Source organism: Leuciscus leuciscus (assembly GCF_965113295.1).
Source record: "Leuciscus leuciscus genome assembly, chromosome: 12".
In the NCBI taxonomy this organism is placed as follows: Eukaryota; Metazoa; Chordata; class Actinopteri; order Cypriniformes; family Leuciscidae; genus Leuciscus; species Leuciscus leuciscus.
Genome location: NC_138736.1, coordinates 40,838,745 through 40,862,194, shown reverse-complemented (window position 1 = coordinate 40,862,194; position 23,450 = coordinate 40,838,745). Strand labels below are relative to the sequence as shown.

At 38.5% G+C, this 23,450-nt stretch overlaps 1 protein-coding gene across 28 annotated transcripts in view; it reads left to right on the top strand.

The window, feature by feature from the left end:
• Positions 1–23,415, top strand: part of LOC309511328 (protein NLRC3-like) — a 30,623-nt gene extending 7,208 nt beyond the window's left edge. For 13 of the 28 annotated variants that reach the window (XM_082186470.1, XM_082186469.1, XM_082186486.1 and 10 more), the window contains 7 exons: positions 14,519–14,692; positions 15,354–15,527; positions 16,113–16,286; positions 19,365–19,538; positions 21,281–21,454; positions 22,111–22,284; positions 22,745–23,415. In XM_082186470.1, the coding sequence (XP_082042596.1) occupies positions 14,519–14,692; positions 15,354–15,527; positions 16,113–16,286; positions 19,365–19,538; positions 21,281–21,454; positions 22,111–22,284; positions 22,745–22,751 (1,051 nt within the window). In that variant the 3' untranslated portion in view covers positions 22,752–23,415. The remainder of the gene's footprint in view (positions 1–14,518; positions 14,693–15,353; positions 15,528–16,112; positions 16,287–19,364; positions 19,539–21,280; positions 21,455–22,110; positions 22,285–22,744) is intronic. The other 15 variants (XM_082186464.1, XM_082186490.1, XM_082186465.1 and 12 more) reach the window with 15 other exon arrangements.
• Positions 23,416–23,450: the final 35 nt, after the last annotated feature.

The window sequence follows — 23,450 nt, the reverse complement described above, 5'->3', positions numbered from 1 at the left end:
CTCATTCAGATAAGACAATATATTGATTTAAAATTTCTAAGACGTGTTTTGTGTGACAAAGCCATATGCGAAGGGGCGTGATCATCTCATGAATATGTAAGCTTTTAACACCTGAGAAAGACAAAGACACTCCCCTAACTGCCCTATTAGGAGCGATCAGGCCCTGTCATTCAGAGCAACCTTGCACAAAGAATGAGGAGATTTAAAAAAGAATGGCTTTTAGATTGTTTGGATTTATTTACAACACAACACAATCCAAAAATACAAATGACAAAAGAGCACATTGAAAACAATGATCCAAAGACAGAGACCTTTGTGCCATTCCTAAAAACATACCTTTCATTTCCAAGGTGTTTGATTTTCACTTTACCATGTTCATGTACAGAGACTCATGTGAATGTTGAAGTCAGCAGGACTCAGTTGCATCTGGTCCCTGAAAGAAAGAAAAAAAGAAAAAAACTGTGAACATACTGATATCAAGAGAAACTATAGGGCTGCACGATTTTGGGAATAGATTTTAGATTTTTCTGGTTAAAATTTCTTTTTAAAATTCACAGAATACACACACACACACACACACACACACACACACACACACACACACACACGTTTCCAACAATATATAATGAACACCAGGTCTGTTGTGCCTTGTAGGCATAGGCTACGCAGTGCTGCATAAAATAATAATAACAATAAATTAAATCTTCCAAAAGATTTCAAGAACAACTACGCTAGAGAAAAATATATTGATTATCATATGTTACTTCAAATGTTTCCATTCGTTATGATGATATGAAATGAGATAATAGTAAAAACATAAAGCCTAATGTTTGGTGCATTTTTCCTTTCAAACGCAATCGCGCTCCAAAATATGATACATTCAAACCCACAGCGCGCTCCAAAATATGATACATTCAAACCCACAGCGCGCTCCAAAATATGATAGCCTACATTCAAACGCGATCGCGCTCCAAAATATTAAACATTATGGTTATACATATCTATGTTTGAGCAGATATCCACAAACAGTATTTAACAGTAAACACGGGTCTAAATAGTATAATATTCACCATATATCTAGCAACAGTTCAACTGCAATGTGAAGTTTATGCAACAATACCATAAACTAATAAGTAAGAATTTCTTACCTTACATCTTTCTTGTCTTCAAATCGCGTTCTTCTTCTTCTGATGTAAATCCAATGTAAGCTCAGACGTGTCTTCCAAACTCGACGAAAAGCAGAGACTTGTGAAGTGTTTTGGTGTTTTGTGTTTGAGGTAACGAGGGCGTTCGCGTTCCATGTGGAGATTTGCATGTGAATCTCTTTTGCGCGAGTGGGCGTGTCGAATTAAAAAATAATTAGCAAGCGTTTTGAGATACTGGACATCCTGTTGGTTTTATACAAATTACTTAAACAGAGAATATTTGTTTTCAGTTTGAATCCGATCATTTAAAAGTACACACTTAAATGTGTATAAAGGTATATGGCTCATAAATGTGTGAGAAGTATTCGCTGAGTTATGTTTCAGTTTATAGGCGTGCTCAAGAAAAAAAAGTTCACCGCGACGGAGAGGCAGAACGCACACCCTGTTTATTTTCTTTATTTTACAAAAGCACAATGTTTTGATTTGATTGTAAGTGGACACATACAAAAGTAAAAATATCACAGATTCTTTTTTTATATTTCTTTTTTCTGTATAACCATAAATGACGGAGTAATTTAAGTTTATGTTGCTGCTATGTGAAAAAAATCCATCAAAACGCGTCGGCGCGTTTCTCGACCTCAGAGGGTTAAAGAGCCTCAAAACGGTATTTATCGTTTAAATTTCTTTAAAAAATTACCAAATTTGAAGGGTGAGACTTTGTGTTTCATATCAAAAGTAACCTGGTCTGTCCTGTCTGTCAGCGCGTTGTCAGTGCGTAGTCAGTGGACTCTCTGCTCCGCCATGTATTTTCTCCGCTCTGCGTGAGAACATGGTGTGGCGTGAGAGAGGCGTGGCTTGTTGGACATAGCAACAGTAACAAAGGGGGCGGGTCTTTGCGAACGTTCAATTGTTGTGTCACTATAGACCTTAATATGTAGAGCCCCTTTACAGCGCTGCGCTCATTGTCTTTTGTCTTCCGTTTTGTATTTTCACTGCAATCAGTGGCGGCTGGTGAAAAATATCTTAGGCAGGCCTGTGCCATATTCAGTCAGTTTCAATAGTTTGGTAACCATGGGAGCCATCAGGTCTTTTAGCGTTGTGGCATGCTCTTCCTCAAGACATCCGTCAAGCATCCACCCTTCTCTCCTTCAAAAACCTCTTAAAAACACATTTTTTCTCTGAATATTACTCTTCAGCTCACAGTCTGTAAATTATACCTTGTTATTGATGCTATTTGCTTGAATCCCTCTTTGTTTGTATCTTTAACCTAACTTTGCAAGTGACCTCTCTGTATATTACTTTCTGCCCTTGGTATGTGTATTGCTTTTTACATCCTTCTACGTATTTGCCCCCTTGAATCGATTTTTCCAGTGCATTTTTTTACTTGTACAAATACCTTAATAAAATAAATAATGCTTTAAATAAATAAAAAAGTTCAGTAGAGAAATATGCAATGATGGTTAAAACGAAGTGATGCTTTTGAATATTAGATTAAAACCGCCAGTAGGTGGCAGTAAGTCATTGTCTTTATGAGTGAGTCATCGAGTCATTAATTCATACAGTAATGAAGCAAATATCTGTATTTATGAATGAATGCTGCTGTTCTGCTGTGGCTTTCGTTGGAGCTATTATTTTGTTGTAAATAAAATACTGACAAAACTGTGTTGAAAATGAACATCACTTAAAGGACAAGTTCGGTATTTTACACTTAAAGCCCTGTTTACAGATCGTATCTGATGAAATAGAACGGTTAAGATTAAAATTTGGACACATGCTGCTGTCCCGAGAATTTTAGGTTTATTTCGCTCCCCCCCCCACCTCCACAATGGTTGCCAATATGCACTGGAAGATTCCGTCCTAAAAACACATTAAACTTTCGTTTACAAAGACGTGAAACTCACCGAGTGGTCAGGGGTGTTCACTGATATCTTCACTCAAAAATCGCTGAAAAAGATGCATTCCAACAGGTTTTATCGTAGTTTTTGTCCAACTCCATTGACTTAATAGGACGTGCTGTGAGACCACAGCACCTTTACGGTATTACTCCGCCGCTTCTTCTTCTGCTTCTTCTGTGTATTCAATGAAATGCCCGTGGTTTGCTTGCAATTGGCAAAGGTGCATTATCGCCACCATCTGGGCTGGAGTGTCTATTATTCAAGCTCTCAACGGAAGAATCACGGGTGTGACGCGTTTGGCAAAATAGGTCCACAAAAGCGAAATAAACCTATAATTTCCCGGGACAGGAGCATGTGTCCAAATTTTAATCTTAACCGTTCTATTTCATCAGATACGATCTGTAAACAGGGCTTTAAGTGTAAAATACCGAACTTGTCCTTTAATATCATACACTTTTACAGACTATACATGATGTATATGATAAGTCATATTTACAAAAACAATTCATAGACTTATTTTAGAAACATACAGTACTACATTCTCTTTAAAAAATGATAAATGATAAATGATAATAAATGATTCAATAACAAATACATTTTTAAGTCACTTGTCGCCACCTTGTGGCAAAACAATGTAATCGATAAAAAAAGCTGATTTACTCTATTTTGATTGCTATCGTAGACATCAGTGTTTATATTTGAACTTTAAACTTTTATCCCAGTACTTCTATGATAATTTCAACTATTGTATCACAGAAATAATTATAGGCTACTGTCAGAAGTTATAGTTTTCACTATCTGAAATCTCAGCATTAGTCTATAGAAAAGCTCAACACTGAACACTCAAAGATAACGACACTTTTCATCCTCTGTTGAAACGAAAGTGGCTAACTTCTGACAACCTCATCTATAAGCAAGGGCAAAAATAAAGCAAATTTAATTTGAATTAATATCAATTCTGTAATAAAAAAAAATTTGATTTTAAAATCGTTTAAAAAAAAATCGAGATACCTAGGTGAATTGATTTCTTTCTCCCAGCCCTACAAAATATTGTCCCTTACTGAAAAAGGTGTGACTGCAGAGAGGACGTATGCAAAAGGATGTTAAAAGCCTTAGGCATGCCACTCTAAAAAGTTTGATAACCAGTGGTCTATATGATATCCATTTAAACAACATAAACTAAACAATATATAGACTGAAAAACCCACACAATATCTGAGAAGTAAATGGGAAAGAGTAAAATATAAAATTTCCATAACAATTCCTCCTCTTTATCATTCTCTGATAAACGATTTAGTTTCATTAACATTAGTTTTGATCAAATATTTTTGGTTGAGAACCAGACCCTCATTTCAGACCCTGCATCCTTCTAACCAATGTAGTTGTTCAAAATTCCCTCTAATACTTCCATTGCGGACTGTCTTTCATAGCTTATTACACATCAGTTAATAGATTTTCTACATTTGCACCTAACAAGTCAATACCTAGTTTGATTCAATCAAATAAAATCATAAAACTTTTCTTCAACCATTAATTGGTCAACATTTTCCTCCAGGTCTGTTGATCATCTTGTTGCCTCATGGATGTTCCGTTTTCACCATTTTGACACTTTGCGCGCCGTTGCAATGGTCTTTCCATCGTTGGCAGGAGAGGAATGTTTCTAGCACATATCCTTGATCACCCACTTTATTATTTGCGTTGGCGTGTGGGGTTGCTGATGTTGGTTGGTGTAGTTTAAGGTGAGATGCTTGGATCCAGGTCTAACACTCTCCAATCATTTTCAAATCCTTACAAGATTTTCCCTTAGATCACGATCGCACCCCCACTGGAATGAGTCATTTACTGTCTGCTGTCACCTGTGAATGGAGACCTTAAGTGATTTTATTAGTGACCGCTTGTCTTGTCGTCCCTTTTGGTGTGACCTGTGGAATTTTCAACCTGAAACATATCATCGGATAATTTCTTGCTCATTAAATAGCACTCAGGGTCCTTTTCCCCTGAAAAACACTCAACCCACGTTGCTCATGTTAACAAAACAATATTTATACATTTGGAACAGAATCAGTTCTGTTTGATGCAATCCGTTCCGACATCCTGAAAAATAAAATTTTTCAGTTATGCGCTGCGCAGGTGTGGCACCTTTCTGCCACAATAATAACCCAGGCCAGGATAACTAGTCAAATTCATCCATAGCCATTGTTTTCACTGGGCACAGTCTGCCCTGCCCGTTCACTCCTGTATGACAAGATCAGCTGGTTTTAGACAAAAGGTCCTTCTAACCCCCTGGGGCTTTCCTAAATGCAAATGGTCCTTTTGACCCCCTGGGCTTTCCTGTCCTTCTGACCCCTCTGAAGAGTTGAAAGGCTCTTATCTGACCATTTGTTCATGTGTGTGTGTCTTTGCCCATGCCATGTGCGCAAAAGTCTGCATCTTCTGTAAAGAAAAACAAATGTTGAGGTTATTGTCACATAGTTTTCTTTTGTCTGCTGTGCTGCCGCATCTGCCCTGGCGTTTCCTGTCGAAACAATTCTTGTTATTAGCACACTTAAAAATACAAACAATGCACACAGCAATTTTGTTCGGGGGAAAAATGACTTCTTGCAGGGTTTTTACCCAATTAAACCCAGTGTCCTTCCAACATTTATCTTCCCACCTGTGCGAATGCTTTCAGCAAATGTGAACCCCTTAGTAAACCTCTTGTGCATCAATTTAACATAATAAGATTCTCTTACATTTATCAGACGCTTTTATCCAAAGCGACTTACATTTCAAGATACACATTTACATTCTTATCAGTTCTTGCTTTCCCTCGGAAATCGAACCCATGACCTTGGCGTTACAGGTGCCAAACTCTAATGTTTGAGCTACAGGAAAACTGCAATATTTGTTCATATTTATTTGGTAACATTTGTTTGGATAAAGTTTGCTAACCCAAACGTTGTCCTTCAGCCAAATTTCATTTAGACATCTTTCTTTGCCTCTTAAACAAAAATATTACTTAAAGCCACAATTTCATCTTCTTATCAAATTGTTTTAAGGCAACGGCCCAGAGTCTCACAGCGTATCCTGCTTTTCAGGCCTGCTGTTGGTCTCGCAATTCAGTCGTCTACAAACATTCTCCAGGTCATCAATTGGTCAGGTCAGGTTGTGGTTTCCACACTTCGTCAACGTCAGTCGAATAACAATCTCCCCCTTTTTACAATACATAACTGTTAAGGGCTCTCTGGATAATCTGATATTTACTTAGCCTACGTGTTTTTTGCTGTCAAATCTATAACATTTTCTCAACACATGACTGACGGCTATCTACGACTTCACAATTCTAATTTACACATCAATAATTAAACCTGTCCAGAAAGTAATTCAAATTTACTGCACATCATAAATGACCAAAATAACAATTAACAGACAGAGCTCGATGATCAATCAACTTAAGGCTCGTCCTATGTTCTGTGTTGCCTTCTCATCAGATTGACTCACAATCCTCAGCTTACTTTCAAATTTGTCATTTGCCTTAACCCATCTATAATGCTAAAACACTCTTTCCAGAGGTTAATGACAAATTTATACACACTATTCAGACAGGATAGTTGTCCTTAACTAACACATACTGTACAAAACATGAATTAACACTCACACTCATCCCTGACCATATTTCTTATTCATATCTTTTCTCTAAAAAGATTACAATTTTAAATGACATTTTAACCTTACATTTTCCTGTATCTTTTATCTAATGTTTTTATGGCCTCTTAACCAGTTTCAAAGCATGTCTGTTCATTATTCATTTGATTTTAGAAAAGTCAGCTGGATTGTTTTGGTGCATTATTATTACTTTGCTTCAGCTTTCTTTGGCTGACTGATAACAGAAGGACAGACAGAGTACCATCCCTTCCTCCACTCAAGCAGTCTCTTTCTCTCTCACTATATAATCTTTTCAACAGCCTCCTAGGACTGTAACTAAAATAATCATAGTCATAGTCAACCCTTAATAGTTCACAAATGTCAAAATACAAATGTTTGACTCAAATTAGAACCATTACAACAATCTAAAATACATTATATTATGATCTTTTTCTAAGGTTATTTTTAGTTTAAATACTCAATTCCCTAACCTTCGTTTTCCAGAAATTTCTCTTGACTCATCACAAGCTGTTCTCATCTTTAGCCACCACCATGTCTAACGACCTTCAGGAGTTAAAACTAGTTCAATATCAAACATTTTTCCTTGCCCATAAGCAAACCAACATCATGTTCCTTATATAAATTAATACGTTTTGTTACTGTCTCCACAAAAAAATAATGACAATCACCTCACGGTCTCAGTTGGCTCTTAAAAGCCCGTTTCCATTAGCTCTTAAGCAATAATTTTCTTTTCTTCAGGGTGTTGTCTCCCTGGCATAGTTGCAGACACTTGTCACAATGGAAAACAAGCCATACAATCAACGCGGTTTCTGGTGAGTGGTATATAGAGGAACTCACATTTTCTGGGTCAGACTGCCGTAACTTCTCACAGCTCATCTCGCCTCTCAATGATCTGCTGATGCTGGTGGCCTCTCAGTCAATCAGCGCCACTCTCATATCCATCTCACATAAAAACACCTCCATCAGGAAATGCCCAGTGTTTGTGGCGTGACCCCCCTGTCTTAGGTTGCCCTCTGGCCAAAGAGGATCTTACCCGTCCCTGGGGTAATCACTTCGTACACACTGGTAACCGCTCTTCCCCATTACAGAATCTGTGACCATTTTCTTCAACATAATCTGTTGTTTTCTGGAGCTTAGGAAAAGGCGCATTCAAGAGTCATCAGAGCCATTCGGACTGCCTACTAGTGTTAAACATAGGGAGACAGGTTAAATAACCGCAGTATTTAATCACTTAAATTCATTAATCATTTTAAAGGCAGCAACTTAGCTGCTTAGATTATACTCAGTGAATTTAGATCACAACCGTACATTCAGTGTACTGTTACTTCTGTAGCCGGAGCCATCGGCCCTGTTTCATGGTGGAGGCTAATATCAGACATCAGACTAATATCAAGTGGTCCCAAATAAACTAGTCAAAAATGTCACTTCTATAATTTAAGGTCTGCATTATTATTTTAAAGACTTACTTTAAATCATTCAGATTTATTTCTAAAACATTTACAAATTGTCCTCTAAATTTATCAAATCTGAACTGCCTATAGCATGATTTGTTTGAGCTTTTCCATATCTATGATTTTCAACTGGAACACTGTGCTTTACACAGGCTCAGACGACAGCTTTCAGCTGGCATTGAATGAGAGAGAGACTCTTGAGGCATTCAGGACTGATACACTGCATTCTCATAAACTTTTAACTTCAGACTTTATCTACCATCTTTTATCTTCTTTAGCCCATCTTAAGGCATCTTTTCCATAAATTACATGTATTGTAATTTAGACATTACAAATTTCCACTCAGAATGAGTCTCTGTTGCACTGAAACTTTGGCAGTTTCAGTCACAGCACATGCCAGATTTAGATAAGCAAACCTGTTTTGGCCAAATCACAAGCTTATCTTTTAAAATCAACATTAACAAGCTTTTGTTTAATCAAATGCCTTCTTACACATTTTACATTTAGCAACTGTTAATCCTGTAACACTGCTTCTGCTTATTTCATCTTAAAGAAATAATAATATTCTAGTTCTTAATAACGTTTCAAATTTCATTTCAATTTTAGTTGTCAGGTTTCCAATTACCATAATTTAATACCCGACTTCAATGTTTTCTCTAGGAGTTTATCAATCTGCTTCTATGATTCATACTAACTTTTGAGACTGCGCTCTCTGCTTGTCATACATTTTTTTTATTATCGCTATAAATCATTCGTTAGATTTGTCTCTCTATATCATCTAAAACCTTATCAAAGCGTTTCATTCAAAACACAATCATCCTTTTAGTGACTGGTACTTTTAAAATATTTTGCAACTCATTTAGCTCATCTGTAATTTTACGTCAACCGGTACTTTTTATAGTTCTTTCCTTTCAAAAGGAATTCCTTACACTTAATATCTTTCAATCTTCTTAACAACTTTCAAAAGTTCCATCTATCAACTTTCTTTTCTCCCTCATTTACTTTTACAGTCATACAGTGGGCATTTTACAGTCACTGAATGACCCCGCTGACCGCAGTAAAACACTCTGTTATTCTGCCTACAGTCTTATCACTGTGATCTTTCTAACATCTCCACCCTACTTTACACCCCTGAAGCAGTGTGTTTTATTCAGGAAATGCAAACAGAGCCACTGATAAGTTCTCTGCATTTTCCCACACTGTCCCAGCTGCAAATTCAATTACAATAGCAGAATCATAATCTTCATCATATTAACATTGATTTACTTTCTAACCCATATTAACACAGACTTTTCTTTAAATTTGTGTTATTTTGGCACTTTCTTTGTTTGGAGCCAGTCAAAGTTTATCTTTCCAATCAGAATCAAACTTTTACAAAAACATAATCTGCAAATCTCTTTAAACTGAGAGCTTCAGAGCAGAGCTGCTTACAGCATTTGCTCTCTTTTGTATCAGGACTATTCAGTTACTCTTCATACAGTATAAAGAAATTCAGCATGTCATCAATTTCATTAACACTGGTTTTAAAAGCTTATTCTTCTATCAAACGGTTAGGTTGCAGATTCAACTTAAATCACAAGATTGTATTATAATTATTCAGTCCCACTTATCTCTACTGTTTCACAGAAATCACAAGATTCCTCAAATCTTGTTCTCAGTCTCTAAATTACACAGACAGCTATCCTAGCCACTTGCACCTTCAACTCTTGTTATAAAAATATGGCAATCTATTCTTAAATAACCTTGTTTTCATAACATTAATACAATAAAGCACATTCACATCATTATTATTGGCAGAACATTAATTTCCATAAGCGACATGGAAAATCTAAATATTCTAAGCGGGTTTCACAAAGTTTCTGATTAACTTTAGTCACACGTGTCTAGGGAAATTATATCCAACACATAATTTCCTTTATAAAATAGACAATGTCCTTGTCTTTCAATGACTTAATTTCAACAAAATATCTGACTTTGTACATTATTGATTTCCCAAATCTTCGGACATAGCTGTCTTTACATCTATCTAATTGTGTTATCATCAACAACACTGATTACAAATCACGTATATTAACATCCGGAAGCTGGGTTGAACAAGCAAGCGCTGTTGCTATACTCCCAGCATAGCTGGACCCTTTAGGTTCAAAAGACAATGGTTGTCAAAATAAACATCATTTCAATAATTATTTTCAGGGGTGCACATAACATTTTTGGTCTTGTTCTCAGGGGAGAACCTGGGGTTGTTGCTTGGTCCTCACATTTTCAAATGCATTTTTTCCTTAACCCACCTCACGGGAGGAACAATTAATGGGATGCATAATATATTGTTAAATATTGTTATCTCACTATACCTACATCCAAAAAAAATAAAAATAATCGAGCACACTTTAAAATAGTCAAATTGTTTATCAGGCAGTAGGCTAATATGGCCTGGTCGAGTCTATGCAGACTGCTTGTTATTATCAGAGATGGCAACGCCGGCGAAGGAGGTAACTTTACGTGACAAACTCAAAAAAGGAGAATTAAAAACAAAGGCAATAGAAGGTCATCCATCCATTCCCCCCCCCCCCCCCCCCCCCCAAAACGCTATAAATCCATCCTTTTTATATATATATATATATATATATATATATATATATATATATATATATATATATATATATATATATATATTTTTTTTTTTTTTTTAATTGATAGTTTGTCTTTTTTTTTTTTAAGCATTTTGTCATTTATGAGGAAAAAACAATCTTACGTGAGTGACAGTTCTCCATTACGGACGCGACCACTCTGAAAGCGCCGCGGCACTAAAAGACTTTCAAACTTTCACAGAGACCTCAAACAGAAAGCACAAAGCCTTTCTTTGAAGCGAATTTCGTTTTGTATTAATTGTATCTTAATTTTAATCCATGTTTCATTAACCAATTTCCTGGTTTTAATAAATAAAAAAGTAAATAGGCTATCTTGATTGTTTAGGCTATTTTTTAATTATAGCCTAAGTGTAAAATATTAGGCTGTGTATACCGACATGGATCAATTATTAATATTAAATTTCATCTGTCTTTTGTAGGCATAGGCTAGCTGATGGCACACCAACGAAAAATCCTAAATGATGTGCCAAAATGCGTTTTCTATTAGGCTACAATGAAAATATTGTACGGTCAGGTTTGCCGAAGTTCGTTTAATTTAGGCTATTTATTTATTTAAACAATTTATTTATTTTTGTCCATGTGCGCCGATCGGAGACTGAGTTCACTGCTGATATTCTGAGGTAAGAGAGTTTTCTAGTCTCGCGGCTGTCATCAGCAGCGCCTTGCATTGCCCAATCAGCGGATGGCGGGCGGGTGCGGTTTTGAAAATTGGTCAAAAACGTTGGTGCGGATGGATGGCGGACGGATGATGAGTTTTGCGATGCGGTTGCGGATGAAATAGCCCATCCGCGCATCTCTAGTTCTGAGGCCTATCCAACACCACAGATTGCGCACCTATCTATCCCCAAATCGTAGGTACGCAAATGAGGGTTGCGGCAATTCATCTGGTATGCATTGTTTAATTGGGTAGCGCATGCGCACCTGCGCACCACTTATGTGCATCCCTGATTATTTTATCTCTAAAATATTGAATTTTTTTTCTTCATTCTACTTAATGAAACATGATTCCTTATCTTTATATCATGTTAATCCCTGTTAATCATAAAAATATTCTATCTTCCTACTATCTTTCCCTAAATGCTAGTTCTTTCTGCATTTATTTTCGTTTTCTTCTATCTTCTTCAGTTCAACAAACTACTGTCTGTTCACAGTTTTACACTCATGCTGAACACAACTACAACAACCCTTTTGTTAAACAATTATCCGTTTCCCAATTTCTTGCATGCATTTCTGGCCGTAATTTTTTTTCATTTGATCGAAAACTGGTGTGTAAAAATTTTCTGGTTTAGGCCTACTGTTAGATAACCCCATATTGGCTGACACTCTCTCTCCTGGATTTTCCTTCGACACGCGTCTAATAATCTGTGAGACGTCTCTGACAGATCCGATTTTGTCACCTCAAATCGGCAAGGTTTAGCAAATATGCTTCCTGTAATTACAGTTTACTCAATTTTCCCGTGAGCACTTTAGTTTAGTTTAGTTTATTAGTTTATAATGACGTGGACAATCCCTTTTCCAGCTGTAGTCCCCAGCCAGTTGTTAGAAGGCATACATCAAATAAAATACTTTCCAGCGCTCGACTGATTCTGGTTCACCTAATTAGTCCGGTGTGGCTCTTCCGTCCACTTGTGGCTCTTTCGTCCACTTTTGCGAGACTTCCTCAGGTTACAGAGATTTTGAGTAAACCTAATTAATCAGGTGTGGCTCTTCCGTCCGTGTGGCTCTTCCGTCCACTTTTACGAGCAAGTTTTCGGCATACAATTTACTTGACTTTTGTGTTTGTGTATTCACAAAGCTTAATAAATATATTCTGGTTACAATCTATTATTTAATCTATTAATCTAGTATTATTTTGATTTAATACCGTGAAGCTGCTTTGATACAATCTGTATTGTGAAAAGCGCTATACAAATATACTTGACTTGACTTGATTTGATAATCTCCCCCTCGAAAACCTTCTCTGCCCGTACCAAAGAGATAGTTCCAGCCACTATGGTTCACCCACAGTTATATCACATTACACCACACAAATTAAAATAATTTTACTCTCTCTTACCCGAGAAGCTTTTACTGCTGCTGAGTTCTTTTCTGATTCCAGTGGGTTCCTCCTGGCCCTGATATAGCAGTTTTGGCTCTTCTCTCTCAATTTCAGCGAGGTAAGACTAAAGCCTTTTGTGCTTTAGGGTGATCAGTCCGTCAATACGCTTTCTCAGGACCAGAAGAAACCTCATGAAGTCCCATCTGGGTCGCCAATTGTTATAGCAAAAACAATAACTAACAAAACAGCATCAGGCATAAGAAACATTCAAAGTCAATTTGTATTAAAGAGAAGAAGTTTTATTCTCTTTAAGAGGTTTGTTCACAAAAAAATACCACGACAGCTACCTCGTGATAGGAACAAGACCTAATCACACAGAAACCAGACAGTCTTTTATACAGTCTCTTCTCCTGTAATTTTCCTGCTCCCCCCGTAAAACCAGATCGAGCTAGTTTATTTTCCTGCTCCCCCCGTAAAACCAGATCGAGACAATTGTTCTTCAACCCTCTCTGTCTTTCCTGAATAGGAACTCGTTCATGCCAGGTGACATACATGCACACTGAGAGAGAATCACAAGCTAAATCAAAGGAAAAACCCACACAATATCTGAGAAGTAAATGGGAAAGAGTAAAATATAAAATTTCCATAACACCTTAAACAATATTAAATTTTGAGCAAGACTTCTCAGCAATGAACAAGGTAAGTGATTTTAAACCATAATGCAAGAAAGCACAATTTGAAAATTGTCAGTTAATTTTCTCTTGTGCTATCTTCCAAAATGGTGATGTAAGTTTGTTTCTATTTCAGATCAAAACTGACATGCGAAATAAACTTCAAGGACTGCCCCTGAAGCCGATCCGTACAGGCAGGCCTTAGAAAGTTGTTTTCAAAGCAGAAAAAAATTAATTGCTCAGACAGAAACTGTCAACTTTGAAAATAGTTTTCATTATGAAAATATTTGTTCATGCTTGTAGTAAATTTTATGAATTTATGCATAATATGAATTTCTACATTATTTCTAAATGATTTCTTAAGGATATTGAGTATTTTGAGTTCATAAACCTTTGTTTGACTAGTTTATTCTGAACCCGCTCAAATCAGCGCCGCGCCACTTCGCCCTGCCCACCACAAGTACATTCTCAACCTATGGGAAACACTGACAAAAAAAGTTTACCATCAAGTAACTTAAAAGGATATTTAATCTTCATTAGATTCTTTCCAAAGCTTCTGAGGTCATTTTACTTTTGATAGTGTTTTATGGTGCTTATTAGTGTTTTCTAGACACTTTTAACCTTATTTTGATTATTCTCAGGTTAGGTAAAGTACGTCAAATCTGTCCTAAATCATAAGCATCTGAATTTTCATAATCACAATCTATAGGTTAGAAGACTTCTTCATGGTCTGTTCAGTTCAGTATTTTAGAAATCAAAGACTTTTGGCAGGCGAGCTTCTTAGATTCAATTAAATATAGTTTTATTATTTACAGTTAACTAGTTTACAAAAAGGCATACTTGTAACAGGACAATTGCATATTTTTCACAACAATAGGTATAAGCATGATTGGATGATGTGAAGAGGTGACAACTGCTTTCATATACAAATCTGTTGAGGAGAAAGGAAAAATTCATATATATCTTATCATTTATATCAGTGTTTCCTGAACTGAGAGACTGAAGAGTGTCATTGTTCTCTACAGGTTGTGGAATTGTGGTGTTACAGATGAAGGTTGTGCTGCTCTGACTTCAGCTCTGAGATCAAACCCCTCACACCTGAGAGAACTGGATCTGACATTGAATAAAGTAGGAGATTCTGGAGTCAAGCAGCTCTCTGATCTACTGCAGGATCCTCACTGTAAACTGGAGAAACTGTGGTAAGATTGTATAAAATGTCCCAACATAGTCCTCTATTTTAATGTTAAATAATTATTGCCATAAAAAAAAATAAAAAAATCTACTGTGAAATTACTAATGGGAATGTTGCTTTTATTTTCAATAGATTCTTTCCAATGTGTCTGACATTATTTTACAATATTAATGATAGATTAAACATGACTGGATGATGTAAAGATGTGACAACCGTGTTCATATACAGATATGTTGATGATTTTTGGGTATTTGCATAAAAAAACAATATTCGGTTACACTTTATTTTAAGGTGTCATTGTTACAATGTAATTATATATTTAAGTACTGAGTAATATTAAGCAACTACATGTACTTACTATAGGGTAAGGGTAGGATTAGGATTTGGTTGAGGGTTAGTTGCATGTAATTATGCATAATTTACTGTTATTACTATGGTAAGTTTTTGTAACATGTAATAAGGACACTGTTAAATAAAGTGTTATTGAATATTCTTGCAATTTTTATGATATGGAGACTAACCCGCTCAAGCAGTTTGTAGAAGCGGGTCTGAACCTTAGACTGGACCTGTTAATGGTGCTGTGGATTAAGTCTCTGATTGTGAAGTTCTGCTTATCTGAGCTGTAGATCCTGAACTGAGAGACTGAAGAGTGTCATTGTTCTCTACAGGTTGAGGGATTGTGGTGTTACAGATGAAGATTGTGCTGCTCTGACTTCAGCTCTGAGATCAAACCCCTCACACCTGAGAAAACTGAGTCTGTCATGGAATAAAGTAGGAGATTCTGGAGTCAAGCAGCTTTCTGATCTACTGCAGGATCCTCACTGTAAACTGGAGATACTGGGGTAAGATTGTATAAAATGTCCCAACATAGTCCTCTATTTTAATGGTAAATAATGATTGCCTTACAAAAAAAATCTACTGTGAAATTACTAATGAAAATGTTGATTTTATTTTCATTAGATTTTTTCCAATGTGTCTGACATCATTTTACAATATTAATGATAGATTAAACATGACTGGATGATGTAAAGAGTTACACTTTATTTTAAGGTGTCATTGTTACAGAGTAATTATATATTTAAGTACTGAGTAATATTAAGCAACTACATGTACTTACTATAGGGTAAGGGTAGGATTAGGATTTGGTTGAGAGTTAGTTGCATGTAAGTATACATAATTTACTGTTATTACTATGGTAAGTTCATGTAACATAATAAGGACACTGTTAAATAAAGTGTTATTGAATATTCTTGCCATTTTTATGATATGGAGACTAACCCCCTCAAGCAGTTTGTAGAAGCGGGTCTGAACCTTAGACTGGACCTGTTAATGGTGCTGTGGATTAAGTCTCTGATTGTGAAGTTCCTGCTTATCTGGAGCTGTAGATCCTGAACTGAGAGACTGAAGAGTGTCATTGTTCTCTACAGGTTGAGTGAGTGTGGTGTTACAGATAAAGGTTGTGCTGCTCTGACTTCAGCTCTGAGATCAAACCCCTCACACCTGAGAGAACTGAGTCTGTCTGAGAATAAAGTAGGAGATTCTGGAGTCAAGCAGCTTTCTGATCTACTGCAGGATCCTCACTGTAAACTGGAGAAACTCAAGTAAGATTTTATAAAAGTCTCAATGTTGTCTGTTTCTCTCCTGTGGTGAACAATGAATGATATAAAAAAATTATATATACTAGAAAAGTTTACCATCAAGTAACTGAAAAGGATATTTAATCTTCATTAGATTATTTCCAAAGCTTCTGAGGTCATTTTACTTTTGATAGTTTTTGATAGTGTTTTATGGTGCGTATTTCTAGACACCTTTAAACTTATTTTGATTATTCTCAGGTTAGGTAAAGTACGTCAAATCTGTCCTAAATCATAAGCATCTGAATTTTCATAATCACAATCTATAGGTCAGAAGACTTCTTCATGATCTGTTCAGTTCAGTGTCACAGTGTCTGGGTTGTGTTCTTTGGGTCACCACTAGATGTCCTCCTTCCCCACGGTGTCTGTCACATTCAAACTACATTCCCCATGATCCTTGTCTCTTCATTGCACTCAGCTGTCCCTTGTCACTCATTATTACACTCAGCCAATTCCCCATTTGCATTGTCATTTACCTGTGTATTTATACCCTGTCTGTTTTAGTATGTGTTACGGAGTCCTTGTTTGTATCACACCACTTCCGAGTTCTGTTCTTGCCGTTTGTTTTGTTCCTGTTTATGTTTGGATTGCTCTATTGGATATTGACCTTTGCCTGGACTGTTTATGAGATTGGATTACCCTAACATTAAAGTAACACATACTGCATATTGGATCTACCTTTCTTCTGTTCTTGTGTGGATCGTGACAGAAGGACTCCGTCCTGCACTAGATCCAGCGGTATGTACTCTAACTTCTCTTTCCCAGCCACCGAGCGGGAGAGGAGAGATTGTTTTAAGGGAACCCGCTTAGTCATTTTCCGTGGGTCCCGGGGAGGTCGCAGAGGAGTGGATGGGCGAGAGGGAGTTCAACACCACTCTCTACCATGGCCCCCCTTCGACTCTGGGTTGGTGAGGTCCAGCCCAGAGCCCTATCCGCCGCTGATTCCGCCCAGCTCAGAACCTGCACATTGCCATCAGAAACAGAGGAGGAGAAGGAAGACCTCCTCCGTGTCTGTTCCGGTGGTCCCAGTTCCGGTGGTCCCGAGTCCGGTGGTCCCAGTTCCGGTGGTCCCGAGTCCGGTGGTCCCAGTTCTGGTGGTCCCAGTTCTGGTGGTCCCAGTTCCGGTGGTCCCAGTTCCGGTGGTCCCAGTTCCGGTGGTCCGGAGACGGAGGAGGAGGAGGAGAAAGGCCCCCTCAATGACCTGTCCGGTGGCTCCTAACCCGGAGGCCATCCCGGAGGTGACTGCCATCCCTGACACGTCGCCCTGGTACCCTGCCCTGCCGGTCTCGCCCGAGCTGCTCGCCCTGCCAGCCCCGCCCAAGCTGCTCGCCCTGCCGGCGCCACCCCAGCGACCTGGCACGTCTGCCGATCCAGAGCCTGTGTCTTCGGACAGGATGGCCTCCGCCGAGCCTGTTCACGTCACGCCAGCCGAGCCTGGGTCTTCGGACAAGAGGGCCGCCGAGCATGTTCACGTCACGCCTGCCGAGCCTGTGTCTTCGGACAAGATGGCCGCCGCCGAGCCTGTTCACATCATGCCTGCCGAGCCTGTGTCTTCGGACAAGATGGCCGCCGCCGAGCCTGTTCACATCACGCCTGCCGAGCCTGGGTCTTCGGACAAGATGGCCGCCGCCGAGCCTGTTCACGTCACGCCTGACGAGCCTGGGTCTTCGGACAAGATGGCCGCCGCCGAGGCTGTTCACGTCACGCCTGCCGAGCCTGTTTCCCCTGACAAGATGGCCGTCGTCGAGCCTGTGTCTGAGCCTGAACCGGTGGTGTCTGTGCCTGAGCCGGTGGGGTCTGTTCCTGAGCCTGAGCCTGAGCCGGTGGTGTCTGTTCCTGAGCCTGAGCCTGAGCCGGTGGTGTCTGTTCCTGAGCCTGAGCCGGTGGTGTCTGTTCCTGAGCCTGAGCCTGAGCCGGTGGTGTCTGTTCCTGAGCCTGAGCCTGAGCCGGTGGTGTCTGTTCCTGAACCTGAGCTGGGGGTTGTCTGTTCCTGAGCCTCCGCCGTGGCCGCCCGAGGGGTCTTCTCCGCCGTGGCCGCCCGAGGGGTCTTCTCCGCCGTGGCCGCCCGAGGGAAAGTCTCCGCCCTGGCCGCCCGAGGGAAAGTCTCCGCCCTGGCCGCCCGAGGGAAAGTCTCCTCCCTGGCCGCCAGATGGACTGTCCGCTCCGCACTGGCCACCCGATGAACTGTCGTCTCCGCCCTGGCTGCCAGATGGACTGTCACTCCCTGTCCCCGTTTCCCTCCATGGACCTGGCCCCCCATCCCTCCCCCTGATCCTCCACCAGTCCACCTCCCGCCTGAACTTTTGTTTTGTCTGTCACGTCTTGGAGCGTCTGGTAGCCGCTCCGTAGAGAGGGGGTTGTGTCTGGGTTGTGTTCTTTGGGTCACCACTAGATGTCCTCCTTCTCCACGGTGTCTGTCACATTCAAACTACATTCCCCATGATCCTTGTCTCTTCATTGCACTCAGCTGTCCCTTGTCACTCATTATTACACTCAGCCAATTCTCCATTAGCATTGTCATTTACCTGTGTATTTATACCCTGTCTGTTTTAGTATGTGTTACGGAGTCCTTGTTTGTATCACACCACTTCCGAGTTCTGTTCTTGCCTTTTGTTTTGTTCCTGTTTATGTTTGGATTGCTCTATTGGATATTGACCTTTGCCTGGACTGTTTATGAGATTGGATTACCCTAACATTAAAGTAACACATACTGCATATTGGATCTACCTTTCTTCTGTTCTTGTGTGGATCGTGACATTCAGTTTATTAGAAATCAAAGACTTTTGGCAGACGAGCTTCTTAGTTTCAATTAAATATAGTTTTATTATTTACAGGTTAACTAGTTTATAAAAAGGCATACTTGTAACAGGACAATTGCATATTTTCCACAACAATAGTTATAAGCATGATTGGATGATGTGAAGAGGTGACAACTGCTTTCATATACAAATCTGTTGAGGAGAAAGGAGAAATTCATATATATCTTATCATTTGTATTAGTGTTTCCTGAACTGAGAGACTGAAGAGTGTCGTTGTTCTCTACAGGTTGAGTAATTGTGGTGTTACAGATGAAGGTTGTGCTGCTCTGACTTCAGCTCTGAGATCAAACCCCTCACACCTGAGAGAACTGAGTCTGTCATGGAATAAAGTAGGAGATTCTGGAGTCAAGCAGCTTTCTGATCTACTGCAGGATCCTCACTGTAAACTGGAGAAACTGTGGTAAGATTTTATAAAAGTCTCAATGTCGTCTGTTTCTCTCCTGTGGTGAACAATGAATGATATACAAAAATAATATATACAAAAAAAAGTTTATCATCAAGTAACTGAAAAGGATGTTTAATCTTCATTAGATTCTTTCCAAATTTTCTGGGGTCATTTTACTTTTGATAGTTTTTGATAGTGTTTTATGGTGCGTATTTCTAGACACCTTTAACCTTATTTTGATTATTCTCAGGTTAGGGAAAGTATGTCGAATCTGTCCTGAATCATAAACATCTGAATTTTCATACTCACAAAATATAGGTCAGAAGACTTCTTCATGATCTGTTCAGTTCAGTATTTTAGAAATCAAAGACTTTTAACAGACAAGCTTCTTAGATTCAATTAAATATCGTTTTATTATTTACAGGTTAAAGGTGCTCTAAGTCATGTCACGCGTTTTTTAGGCCAAAACATTTTTTGTCACATACAGCAAACATCTCCTCACTATCCGCTAGCTGCCTGTCCCCTGAACACACTGTAAAAAAACGCGGTCTCTGTAGACACCACAGGCTCCACAAACGGCAACAAAACAAACTGGGCTCACCCGCACCACGAAACACAACAAACAGTGCTCCAGCCAATCACCGACAAGAAGAATTTGAGGGGTGTGGTTTGGGGGTTAGTGCGCGTGGACATGAAGGGGGTGTGGAGGAGAGACGAGAGAGAAACATGAAGAGGGAAGTTTGAATTAAGGCCGACACACGACTAAAGAGACGATGTTCCGATGAACAAATTGTAAAGAAGAGGGACAAGGATAAGGAACGCGCGAAGTCCCGAATTTACATCGGAAAAACCCTCGAAATATGGCGAGAACTCCGCTGGCAGAAGGGCTTCCAATCCGACATTCAGTTGCTCTGTTTTTGCAGAACAGGTAAATCCATGTTTCTTTCTAAATTGACGTTCATGTTCGCCAAACCAACACAAGGATGTAATTAGCTAGAACTATGCAGTCAGCGTTAGCTTTGGTGAATACAACATATATGTTTCAGCTAGTGATCAATCTCTATTGTAAATGGTCAAGCAAATTCACAGTAGGGCGACAATTTGTGTGAATTATTGTTTTCACCCACTGTTTGTTATGGATTTGAATGTTCATTTATAGGCTATTGACAACTTTGACTAAATTTGTTTACGACGCCGCCGTTGTTTATGCTCACTGGGAAACGCGAAGCTAACGTTATCTTGCTATTATTGCGTCCTTGTATGGGAGCTATAGTTATAGTTATAACCTCAGGTGGCGAAACGATTAAGATAATGTTTCTCTTTTTCTGCATTCTGTTCTGCAATATATAAAAGCATTTATCTAACTTGGTGACATTCCACATTGAATGAAGTATCAGTAAAACTTAACTTTGTTTTTAGTGACTACTTTGACTTTCCTTTATGCCGGAAGGGAGGGGGAGGAGATGGGATGAGGAGGAGGGAGGGTCTAGCTAGCCTCCGTTTTGTTTGACAACAATTCGAATGTCAACACTCCCAGCATCACTTAGAGCACCTTTAACTAGTTTACAAAAAGGCATACTTGTAACAGGACAATTGCATATTTTCCACAACAATAGTTATAAGCATGATTTGATGATGTGAAGAGGTGACAACTGCTTTCATATACAAATCTGTTGAGGAGAAATTCATATATATCATATCATTTATATCAGTGTTTCCTGAACTGAGAGACTGAAGAGTGTCATTGTTCTCTACAGGTTGAGTGATTGTGGTGTTACAGATGAAGGTTGTGCTGCTCTGACTTCAGCTCTGAGATCAAACCCCTCACACCTGAGAGATCTGAGTCTGTCAGGGAATAAAGTAGGAGATTCAGGAGTCAAGCAGCTTTCTGATCTACTGCAGGATCCTCACTGTAAACTGGAGTTACTGTGGTAAGATTTTCTAAAATGTCCCAACATAGTCCTCTATTTTAATGGTAAATAATGATTGCCATACAAAAAAAATCTACTGTGAATTTACTAATGGAAATGTTGATTTTATTTTCATTAGATTTTTTCCAATGTGTCTGACATCATTTTACAATATTAATGATAGATTAAACATGACTGGATGATGTAAAGATGTGACAGCCGTGTTCATATACAGATATGTTGATGATTTGGGGTATTTGCATAAAAAAACAATATTCGGTTACACTTTATTTTAAGGTGTCATTGTTACAGTGTAATTATATATTTAAGTACTGAGTAATATTAAGCAACTACATGTACTTACTATAGGGTAAGGGTAGGATTAGGATTTGATTGAGGGTTAGTTGCATGTAAGTATGCATAATTTACTGTTATTTCTATGGTAAGTTCATGTAACATATGTAACAAGGACACTGTTAAATAAAGTGTTATTGAATATTCTTGCAATTTTTATCAAATGGAAACTAACCCGCTCAAGCAGTTTGTAGAAGCGGGTCTGAACCTTAGACTGGACCTGTTAATGGAGCCGTGGATTAAGTCTCTGATTATGAAGTTCCTGCTTATCTGAGCTGTAGATCCCGAACTGAGAGACTGAAGAGTGTCATTGTTCTCTACAGGTTGAGGGGTTGTGGTGTTACAGATGAAGATTGTGCTGCTCTGACTTCAGCTCTGAGATCAAACCCCTCACACCTGAGACAACTGGATCTGACTGGAAATAAACTAAGAGACTCAGATGTGAAGCTGCTCTCTGATCTGAAGGAGGATCCACATTATAAACTGGACACGCTTGAGTGAGTAGTGATGATTAAAACTGTTCATATTTTAATTAAAAGTTAATTTAGTTTCTTAGTTTACTTTCATTGTGATGGTGAATTACTCACTAAAAACATGTTTAATAAGAGTTTAATTCATTTATTTTTTCATTATAGTTTATAGCAACAATCAAATATCTTCAAGTTTCTTTTTATTTCAAACAATTCAATATTTTGCTTTCAATATCATTGTCAATGTCAATTGCAATAAAAGATAATGGTAAATATTTATCACTAGTTTCTTTATCATAAATAAAACTGACCCAGTGACACAGAAAGAGGACAGTCATACAGGATTATAGATAAGCTTTAACAATCGTGTATCTCAGTATTATATTATAATGTCTCACTTAATCATCTAAGTAATTTCTTTTAGTTGTTCTAAAGTTGATAATGCAATAATGTCGCACACATTTGACTGTCAGTGTTTTACTTACAGGTTTTAGATGTTAGTCTGACCTTCTCTGGATCAGCTGATGGAGAATAAAGAGCCTCTACAGACACAATCACATTCAACAGAATCAACAGACACAAACCCACAGTGATCATCACACACACATGTGTTTGTGTAACTTTCCAGAATTATCCAATCCTTCATCCAAAGTCAAACAAGGAAACTTTCAACCAGATGAAACTGAATATCCGAATATTCAGATCCAATCTGACCTCTGACCTGTAATGCCTGAATCATAATCATACACTGTTTGTTCGTTGGTCAGAGGAGAACTGAGAGACTGAGTCTGGTTTCTGACAAGGTTTTCTTCTCCATTCTGTCACTGATGGAGTTTGAGTTCCTGCCACTGTTGCCTCTGGCTTGCTTAGTTGGAGACACTTAATATTCAACAATATTATTGATCTGCATTGACACCATTATATGAGAACTGAACTGAGCTGGACGATGACATCACGGTTTTCTCCAGAGCGGCTATATAGATAAATTAACCAAATTAATAACTTTTTTACAACAGAAATGAATCAACACTGAACTTACTTAAGCTGGACTATGACAGTGTTTTCTTCTAGATCTGTTGTACAGCAGGAACAAACTTTGTTGCATTATTTTCCTGTTATCACTGTAAAGTTGCTTTGAAAACATCTGTATTGTAAAAAGCGCTATATAAATAAAGGTGACTTGACTTTTGTTT